The sequence below is a fragment of the Leuciscus leuciscus genome (genome assembly GCF_965113295.1).
Source record: "Leuciscus leuciscus genome assembly, chromosome: 5".
Taxonomy (NCBI): Eukaryota; Metazoa; Chordata; class Actinopteri; order Cypriniformes; family Leuciscidae; genus Leuciscus; species Leuciscus leuciscus.
In genome coordinates, this window is record NC_138729.1 from 18,773,129 (window position 1) to 18,783,418 (window position 10,290).

Genomic DNA, 10,290 nt, shown 5'->3' on the forward strand with positions numbered 1-10,290 from the left:
TTCTAATCATACCTCGAGTATGCAGTTCAATGTTCAAGGTGGATTCTCATAAGCAGCTTTATATAATCCCTTTTCTTCCAGTTGTTTTATTGCTGCAGCTGGAGTTGGGAAGATTGTTGTAGTCCCGTCATTGTTGAAAACTTTTAGTTTAGCAGGAGCCAGAATGTGCGTTCTGATGTCCTGGGCCTTTAACTGTACTCTGATAGGCTTGTACAGAGATCTTTGTTGTCTCACCTTGAAGGAAAAGTCGTGATCAAAATAAATCCGTGTGTCCTGTAGCGTTACTTCCTTCACCGGAACTCCCCAGGAAGTGAGGGAGAGGAATTCTGACGTCGCTCTTCATCTCTTATTCTGTGACCTGAAACAAACAAACAAAAAAGGTTACAGTCATAGATTACAATTAGAAGAAAACATTTTTAAAATCTTTAAAATGAAGTGAATATAATCTTCAAAATCATTTGCAGCTGATCTTAGGCTCATTACCTTAAACCAGTCATGTCGAAGGATTTTCCTCAGATAAATCCGTTGTCTTGGGCTTTCCTTCAGGAGGGATCGCATCAGGAGGCAGCATTCTGTGCAGAACGATAGAAGCGAGTCAGATTATTACCTTAAACTTTAATTAAGCTGTAAGATTCGACTATTCTATAAAGTACGGTCAGAAAATCAGAAAAAATGCTTGTATTATCCAATATCTATCTTCTACACAGCCACTTGGCTCAGGTGTTACTTTTTCGTACTTTCTTTGTTTTGTATGATTTAAATTACAGTCGGTCTTCTTTGTTGTGATGAACGCCATCTTACCGTTTGACAAGCCAGGATCAGACCAGATGTCATCTTCAATCGTTTGCTTGTCTCTTGGTCCTGGAAAGCGTCCACACACCAGCAGGAATAAGAGCACTCCCAGAGACCACACGGTAGCTGGTTTCCCGTGGTACTTGCCCTCTGTATAGTGCTCAGGTGGGCGGTAGGATAGAGTGCCTGCAGAAAAAAGATTTGTCTGATGAGTAAGAACCATAGCATGAAATACCATAGCATATGGTAAAAACATCTGGTGTTTTTCATTTAAAAAAACGCTGCCTCAAATGTGAGATATGGTTTAATATGATACCAATTGAACTAGTCACTAGAACTTAAGTCCCAAACTACAGGTTTGATTTATAATTCATACCAGAGAATCTTTCATAGCCAGCTTCCTGCAGGACATCCCCGCACCCGAAGTCGATCAGCTTGACCTCAAGCGTTTCTGTGTTGATCAGCAGGTTCTCCAGCTTAACGTCGCGGTGAAACACTCCACGCCGACAGGACATATGAGCCGCCGTTGTTGCCTGCGCCATGATACGCCGCGCTGTGTCCTCATCTAGGATGCCTTCGTGATGCCTTCGGGAAAAATGCCACAGATCCTCACAGGGTGAGGGACGCTCCAAGACCATGATGTATTGGTCAGGCTGGTCCTGCCAGTCCAGCAACTCAATGATCTCTGACACTTTGGGGCCCCTATTAGCCAGGATTAATAGGCCGACCTCTAATGGGAAGGGTGTGGGATGTCCAGGCTGGAAGAAAGATCATTATTATATGAAGGTGTTGTCATTATGTTTACATATTTTAATTTGAAAACAACATAGCGAGTGTAGGCTACTTACAATGTTGATGTATTTCAGGTTCTGCGGCTTTCTGACAATTTTCACTGCCACCTGATCAACCAAAAAAACAAAAAACATTGTTACATTTCTAACATGTCAAATGCAGTAAATACTGTAGTGGAAAAATATACACAAAAAGACTTGAAATGGATGTAGTGAGACAAAATAATGTGCTGGCTAAATATTGTAAGAAAATGACGATACCTCAAGGCCATCCTCCAAGCGTTTCCCTTGATAGACAGAGCCGTATGATCCCTCACCAATCATTCTGCCCATCTCATACCGGCTCAGGATGTTGTCTGCAAAAAGATGATTCAATTTAGTTGCATGGACAGCAGTGAGTTTAATGTTTGAGGTCATGGCCGTAAACTCACCCTCGGTTGTCTCGTCCACTCTGTTGTTCTGACCTGGTGCTGGACTGACTGGACTGTGATGGACTGGAGCTGGAGGGGTTTAGAGCAAGGGATATCATGTTTAAATGCAATCAAAAAATATTAAACACTGCATAGTCATATTATGGTGATTCTTCAGTTACTACATGCATTCTTAAAAAAAAAAAAGAGTTCTGTTTAAATATTTAAGACATGTCCTGGAAAATATCATAACTTTGATTTTGATATAGGTGTGAATTTGTAACATAATTATGGTCATTAATGGCACTTCATCCAATGGGAACAGAAAAATTCCCTTAATTAATTAAGTTCCCATGAATGACACGTTTCCATTAATGGATACTCATATCTAGCTGAAAATGATGTAGACTTTATGATGTACAGAGCGCACTAATAAACAGAGCATTTACACATTGTCAACTGGTCATTGGATTTACCCTCAGCGTGTCTCTCACTACCGGTTGCAGTGGTCTGATCCTCCACTATCTGACCCTGACCTAAGCCACTCCAGTGAAGAGAGAGATGCTCTCCAGAACTCCAGAGAAGAGAGGTCAGATCTACAGACCTATTCTGGCTCACCTGACTAGCACTTTCCTCACTGCTAATAGGCTGATGATATACATAGAGCACATAGAAGAGATTTGACCCTGATTTCTTTCCATATCACAATAAACATTTAAAACAAATGCACAAAAAGGTGTCAAAATCATCCAAATATGAATATATATTCAAATTCATTTGTAGCTTATTAGGGCCAATACCTCAAACCAATTCCGGAAATGTGCTGGACTGCGGTGGCCTGGAGCTGGAGGGGTTTGAACCTGCTGATCTGCAGGAGGAAGAACTTCAAAAATTATATTTTGATATAATATGGTGTGGTCAAATATGGTAATAAATGACACTCCAGTGATATTCTCCAATGGTCATTTGTTTTTCCCTCAGACTTACCCATCCTCGTCCTCTTTCTCATTGGCATCTCATCTTCAGCGCTCTGATGGGAGTCGTGCACCTGCTCAAGCTGTCTCTTCAGTGCCGGACCTCTGCGAGAGGGTTGAGAGGAAGTGGACGGACGTCCATCATCTGGGCTCTGCTCCCTGTCAGCCGGACCTGTGGGCACAGAAACATGTGGGCCTGGCATCCTTCAAAGTGCAATAAAAAACAATACAAATACAATACAAAATACAATACAATGCTCCTCAGAAATACCCCTCCCCCCAAAATTAATTAATTAATTAAATAAAACTCCAAACTCCCTCTAAAACAAGAAAAGAACAATCAAATGAAAGAGTCCTCAGAAATAATATGAAGTTTTAAAACGTTGGCGGATATGTAATCCGATCTCCTTCTTCTAGAATAAAAGTCTCCTCTCTGAAATCCTCCGAACAGCTTCAAAATCTCAAGATCAGCGCAGAAAGTAGTCAGCAAAAGTCTCCTCTCTGAAATCCTCCGAACAGCTTCACAATCTCAAGATCAGCGCAGAAAATAGTCAGCAAAAGTCTCTGAATTCGCCTCGTCTAGTCTCAACCAGCAGAAAGCGATCAAAGTGTTGACATGTGCAGACAGAATTCATAAGACGCGTCCCCGTCGCCATAGCAACTTAAATTCGAATCACTCATATGCACGCACGCGGACCCGAAGTCGCGTGCGTGAGCAGAGCGCGTGAGCGCACATCGATTCTGCAAACAAACCGAATCTGTTCATGCAGGACTGAATGTAATTATTAAATAACCATTTAACAAGTGATATTATGATGTATAATTACTGCTTTGCTACAAAATGGAAGTTTCAAATTCAACCGTTAAAGCATGAAATAAGGTACCACGAATCAGTGAATTTGAGTTTGATGTGGCTATATTATCAGTAATAAAATAATCATTAAAAAATGTAATCGTTAAAAAAAAGACATTTATGTCAATTCGATTCAGAGATGAGTACTAATGTTGTCCATCAGAGGGAGCCACAGGATAGCAAATCCTTTAAGATCACAGTTAATAATAAAGTTATAATGCTAACTTTGTTTTAAATGGTTGATATAAAAACTTTTAGATTGTTAGATTTATTCAGATATACAGAAAAAGAAATGTACATATAATGAATATGTAATATAGTGTCTAATGTAATTGTCTAATGAGTTTATTGAATGACTTTTATGAGGTAAATGTAACATTGCTCTCAAGCTTTCTTAGTTTGAGTGATTACACGAGACATGATTCGTTTATTCAGGATAGTTTATTTAGAAATTAGTAAAAAGGAGGGAAAAAAAGGTATTCAGTCAATAACCGTTCGAACTGAGGAACTACAATGAGGTCGAAGGAGCTACAACACGTGACATAAAAAACAAAAACAATATGGTATATGTTTAAATTTGATAATGATATTGACACAATTTGAAACTTTATAACAAAGCACAAAACGCAGGAAAACACAGCTATACAACATACTTCAAAACAAATGAATAATTAGTCATTTCTGAGCATCTTTATTCACCCTTTTCTCATGTTTCCTCAATAGAATTGACAACATGCCCCACCTGCACAACTGGGATTTAAACCCTGCTAGTGTCTTCTGCTAGTTAGCGAGGCATTAAATAACTATATCAACCGTTAAATAAGATATTGGAGATTAAAATAATATCATATTTGTCTAATTTTAAATAAACACAAAAAATAGAGATTACAAAATTAACTTAAGAAAGAAATTTACTTTTGCTATGGTTTAATAAATGTCTATAGATATTTTCAAAAACAACTTGGCGCACCTTTGGCGCAATTTTGTCTCTATAAAGTGTTGATATGGCAACTAGTGTAGATTAAATCACAAGCCTCGTAAGTGGAAATAAAGTATCAAGGCAAGACATTATATATGAGATTCTTGCAAATTTGCTAAGAATAAGTAGTGTAAGCTTAATAGTGTTTGTGTGGGTTCCTGCTCACGTGGGATTGGAGGCCAATGGTGGTAGATAGACTAGCAAAGCAAGCAGTAAAACATAATGAGATAAATGTGCAAGTGACGTTGAGCAAAAATGAAGTTAAAAGTAAAATAAAAGAATTCATAAACAATAAATGGCAAGTTGTATAGTATTCAGAAGCAAGTAGGAAACGGAATAAGTGTTTTTGGGAATAGGAAAGAGGATACGATTGTTTCTCGTATTAGAATAGGGCACATGCACACGATTAAATCATTCCTTGTTTAAGATAGGAAAACATGGTACGGGAAAATGTTATTATTGTGATCAGGCAGAAACAATAGAACATGTTTTAATAAAATGTTTAAAATATGGAAAAGAAAGGTTAGTACTTAGGAGGATAGTAAGAAAATTGGGTGTGGTAGTATCAGAGAATGTCTAATAGGCCTTTATCACAGTGCGCGTGACGTCACTTCCAACGGCGAGTAGTAGCGTAAATCGAGTTCCGGTCGAGTCTGTAGCAATGGCGGCGGCACGAAGGTTTTCAATATCACTGCGGGATCTTCCCCAAATCACCAACGTTTACATGATTGTGGAAAATCATTCACAAACGAAAGTATCCAAATTTGAGAAGGGATATAAATTCTTCTATGAAAACTACATCTTCAATTATGAAGGTAAGTTTCATTTTAACGTTTGTTTATTCTCTCGAAATGGCTAACATGCTAACTGTTACCTAGCTGGCTAAACCATGATTGTCTTACAAATACGCAAACCGATACAATTTTCAAGTAAAAAACGATTTTTATTTTGCTGTGATATGGTAGTGTGATTATAATGCTGTTTTTGTGCAATACAGTATCTGATGTTGTAGATAGTGAGGTGATTATCAGGGCACAGTGTTACCGGTCCATGAAGAAAAACGAAGAGCCACACTCTCTTCAGGTTACCTGTTCAGGTTTCAGAACTTTAGTTAGCAGCTAGGTCCAGTTCGAGGACACAAATTTGATTGTGTTTATAGTTGCTACGGTTGTAGCGTGTTAAACTGCGGTTGCAGTTTGTTTGAAAAGTGTTCAAATGAAAATTGTTAGACTGCTGTTGCAGTCAATTTATGTTAATGTTTCATTTGTATTTTAATTGTAAACCGTATATAATGTTTTATTTATTTAGATTTCATTTAAAGTCGACGAGAATCCTCCTGTCATCAGTACTTTTTGCTGTTCCTGTGTGGCTGGGAAAGAGCTATGCAACCATTTGGTTGGCTTGCTGTTTCAGAGTGCACACTACAGCATGATGAAACTAAAGACGGTACCACCCACTATACCCAGCACAAGCACTCTACAGACTTGGCACAGGCCCAGGACTCGGGTATAGTAACAGCTATTAACTATTTTATGCATGAATTATGACAACCTCAGACAGTATTTTTGTCCTATGTGTTTTCATTGAAAAAACAAGTTTTGACTTTCTAGCTGTCCACTGCTGCAAACTCTAAACATAAAAGGATTTATTTAGAAAAATTAAGCTTTTCAAAGTTTATAAACATGCTTTCAATAATAACATAATTTTAATTTTTTAACAGGGAATCCATCCTGAAGCAGTGGATCGATTACTTGTGAGGAAGCCAAAAACCTCTAGCAGAAGTGGTATTAAGTCCACTCTTTACAGGGCCTACACAGGTGATTACATTTACATTATTTTATGTCGAGCAAAAATATGTAAAAATTAAAGGACTTTTAAAAGTACTATTTCTATTCTCTTTTTTTTTTTTTTTGCTTTTAGGTCCCCTTCCCAATAATTTGCTGCTCTCTTCTGTGGAGTCTTTAAGAAGTGTCAGGCCTCAGCCACTGATCTGCAAGGTTCTGCATGGCTTGTCGGAGATGAATCTGGTGGAGTCCAAGTTTGGCCTGGTACCCAAAGGTTCTTTGCTGTCCTATCAGTGCCCTGCTGAGTCATCAAGGGATGCTGTCAGACATGCAGAAGCCCCTGCTTTTCCTACGCTTCCTCTGGATGGGTATACATTTGAAGGAAGATTTAAATTTGTCCCGAATTTCCATGAAATGTTGTTCTTCGAAAGCTTGGCAGTCACTCAAGAACTAAGCACAATAATTGAAAAAGACACACGGTCTGTGTGACAGTCACAGTCTGCTCTATGGAACCAAATGCGTACGCCACGCATTACATCCAGTAGATTCCGTGAGGTGTGTCATGTCAGAGGAGAGTCGACTAGCCAGGCATTAGCTGCCCGAATCATCAAAGGAGTTCGTCAGACTTCCGCAATGAAGCGTGGACTGGATCTTGAGCCTGAAGTGCTATTTCAGTATTCTGGTATGATGAATGTCAATGTTTTACAGTGTGGGTTTGTTTTACATCCTGAGGCGCCACACCTTGGCACAAGCCCTGATGGCAGAGTCTACGACCCTACTGAGAACCCTCCCTTTGGACTTGCAGAGGTAAAATGTCCTGACGTTGATGACATTTCTCAGGTGACACACATAAAAGTTGTCAACGGTCAAGCTAAGTTAAAGGAAAGCCACAAATACTACTGGCAAGTTCAGGGACAGCTTGCAGTAACAGGACTGAGTTGGTGTGATTTTATAACAAATACCAAAACAGACATAACCATTCAGCGCATCTGGGGCCTGTACCATGAAGCCGGTTTAGGTGGCTAGCCAGCTATGTTTCAGTTTAGTTTCCACCAACCCTGGGTTTTAGGTACTATGAAAGTAGCTTGGCTTTAATCGGTGTTCGTTGCCATGGTATCTTACGCTGCACGGCTAACCTGCTCCGGGGCAGGTTATGTTCTGGATTCAAGATCTCAGACTGAAGTTTGACCAATCAGCTCAGAGCAAAGAAACATATAGGTGACGTAACTTATTCCCAGTGTCTGTTACAATGACTTCACCTTTTCTTCCAAATCCTGTGACATCTCAGCGCAAATTGTTAGACGAGCACTTCGTAGAGAAAGAGTTTTAAGCCAGACAAAATCCCCTTGCCTTTCCTGATAGTTACTTGTATGAAAGATACAGATTTTCCGCGGAAGCAATGTCTTATCTTTGCGAACTTCTTGAGCCGCACATAAAGAATTTAACACGTCGAATTCATGCACTTACTGTAACGCAAATATTGCGTTGCGTTTTTTTTTTGTTGCAAGTGCTACATACTTGCACGCTGGGTGAAGCACAGAAGCTATAGGGGAAAACACGGTTTGTCGAACCATTCGTAAGGTGGTCCTCGCTCTGCAGGAGTACATGAATAGTTTCATTAATATGGCCATGTCCATAAAAGAGGGCTTTTATAAAATTGCCGGTAAGATATATTGATAGGGTGAAATCACATGAACACATAATTTTTTTTTTTTTTAAAAAGCAAATTGCACAAATGTACTATATAATACATGTTAAGAATTATTTTAAATCTTTATTATTATTCTGTTAATCTTATGATAGGATTCCCTAGCTTTCTTAGTAGTACAAATACGTTCTATATTTATGTAAAATTATGTATGTGTAGCCTATGTGTAATATAGCCTATAGCCTATTTTTATAATATATAAAAAATGTGCATGTATCATTTTTTATATATTATAAAAATAGGCTATAGGCTATATTATACATATAGGCTACACATACATACATAATTTTACATAAATATAGAACGTATTTGTTTAACTTACACATTAACAATCAGCAATCTTTCTCCAACAGTCTTCTCTTGCTTTGGCAGCAGAGACCGTATTGTTTCGAGCTTGAAATACATATTTAAATTCATCGTAATTCTGAATGATTATCTCTTGCTCCTCCGCGGGAAAATATATCGCTCACGCTCTACCCGCGATTGGTTGTTCAGTGTCGACGTCACTCTTTTATGTGCACGCGCGCGTGGAGTAATCATAGCTTAAGGATTAAAGCCTGAGTTGACAGAGAAAGTTGATGAGCTGCATCATGGTACCAATAAAGCCTGATTGCATCGGTTTGGTTTTGTCAACTCAAAACTAATCCTGTAACCTCGAGTTTGTTCAGCTACCTTCATGGTACAGGCCCCTGGAGAGATGAGAGTTTAATTGTCTTGATGAGGGACAAAGTAGACATTTTTTTTCTTTGATACATACATGAATGTGTATTTTAACTCTAGGAGTTGTTAAACTAATACTGGTGGTGATTGATTGTTTGTTTATTGTTAAAGGTAAAGGTCACCCAAAAATGCAATGTATGCAATAATTTACTTACCCTCGTGCCATCCTAGATGTACATGATGCACAATATACATGTATAAACATGATATATGAATATAGATCATATATATATATATAGAGAGAGATTTTATATCTTATATATCTATCTATCTAATATATATATATATATATTTATATTTTAACTCTTAAGAGTGCTGATGTGCTTAAACTAGTGCTGATGTTGATTTATTGTTTACTGTTACGTGAATAGTTTACCCAAAAATGATATTTATGCCACAAATTATGGCATAAATGTCATTTTCGGGTAAACTACTCTTAAAGGTTCTTCAAATGTCTATTTTGGTTGAGCATCTGTTTGTTTTAAATGTTTAATAGTGCCTATTCATAACTAAGTTCACTGTAAATTGTTAATGAATAAGTGAGAAATTGTAACAACTTTTTAATTGTCACAATGCAGTCAATACATTATGTATAAAAGTGGTGCAATAAAAAAAAACAATTCAAATTTTTAAGCAACTTTTGTAACTTTCAAGCTCATTTACTAAAAACATATTGCAACATTAAACAGCAGTTTTCACAATTCAATATTTTTGTACAAATTTAACTATAAAACAGACATTTGATTGGTGGCAAATTAAATCATGTTTCTTTTCTTTATAAACGTTCTATACAACATCATCATTTACATCAAGTGGGCCTTGGTAATTAGCCATTAAACAGCAGTTTGCCCATATTTGGTTCACTGTGCCTGTCAGGGTAAGAGGAATGGTAGAGTCCCAGATGTGGTTTTCTTTGATTCGTCGAATGACTCTTTCCACCACAATCCTTAGACGGGCTATTGATTGTGTACGTTTCGTCTCCTCTTTTGTAAATTGGGCCGCTCTTTTGAATGGAGGGATAACAAGCTTGGCTCCCACATTCTCAAGCAGTCGCTCTATGGTAAAGCCTTTATCTGCCATACAACAGTCGCCAGGCTCGAGCAGTTCCAGAAGTCCAGACTGTTTTGTTATCTCCCTGTCTGAGATGGATCCAGTGAACAGCTGTGAAACAAAGGTTATGGCCCCACATGGAGCAACACCAAGCAAGCCTTTGAAGGTAGGGTAGTTTTTGTAATGTGAAAACATCTCCGACTGTAGTGTAAGTGCTGAGGGGTTTTCA

At 38.2% G+C, this 10,290-nt stretch overlaps 1 protein-coding gene and 1 long non-coding RNA gene across 3 annotated transcripts; one reads left to right on the forward strand and one right to left on the reverse strand.

Moving 5' to 3' along the window:
• Positions 1-290: 290 nt before the first annotated feature.
• On the reverse strand, positions 291-3,170 carry LOC309500158 (serine/threonine-protein kinase pim-2-like; the record flags this gene model as incomplete). The annotated part of the gene is made up of 9 exons (XM_082171722.1): positions 291-358; positions 802-978; positions 1,169-1,550; positions 1,641-1,691; positions 1,845-1,939; positions 2,015-2,083; positions 2,470-2,641; positions 2,794-2,861; positions 2,981-3,170. 9 exons carry the CDS (start codon positions 3,168-3,170, stop codon positions 291-293), a joined length of 1,272 nt encoding a protein of 423 aa, XP_082027848.1.
• Positions 3,171-5,399: 2,229 nt separating this feature from the next.
• Positions 5,400-7,308, forward strand: LOC309498954. 2 transcript variants are annotated; one of them, XR_014206082.1, is made up of 4 exons: positions 5,400-5,614; positions 6,108-6,305; positions 6,520-6,616; positions 6,720-7,308. It is a non-coding gene; the product is annotated as an uncharacterized lncRNA (long non-coding RNA). The 2 variants fall into 2 exon arrangements; XR_014206083.1 differs by having other exon boundaries at positions 5,403-6,305.
• The last annotated feature ends 2,982 nt before the right edge of the window (positions 7,309-10,290 follow it).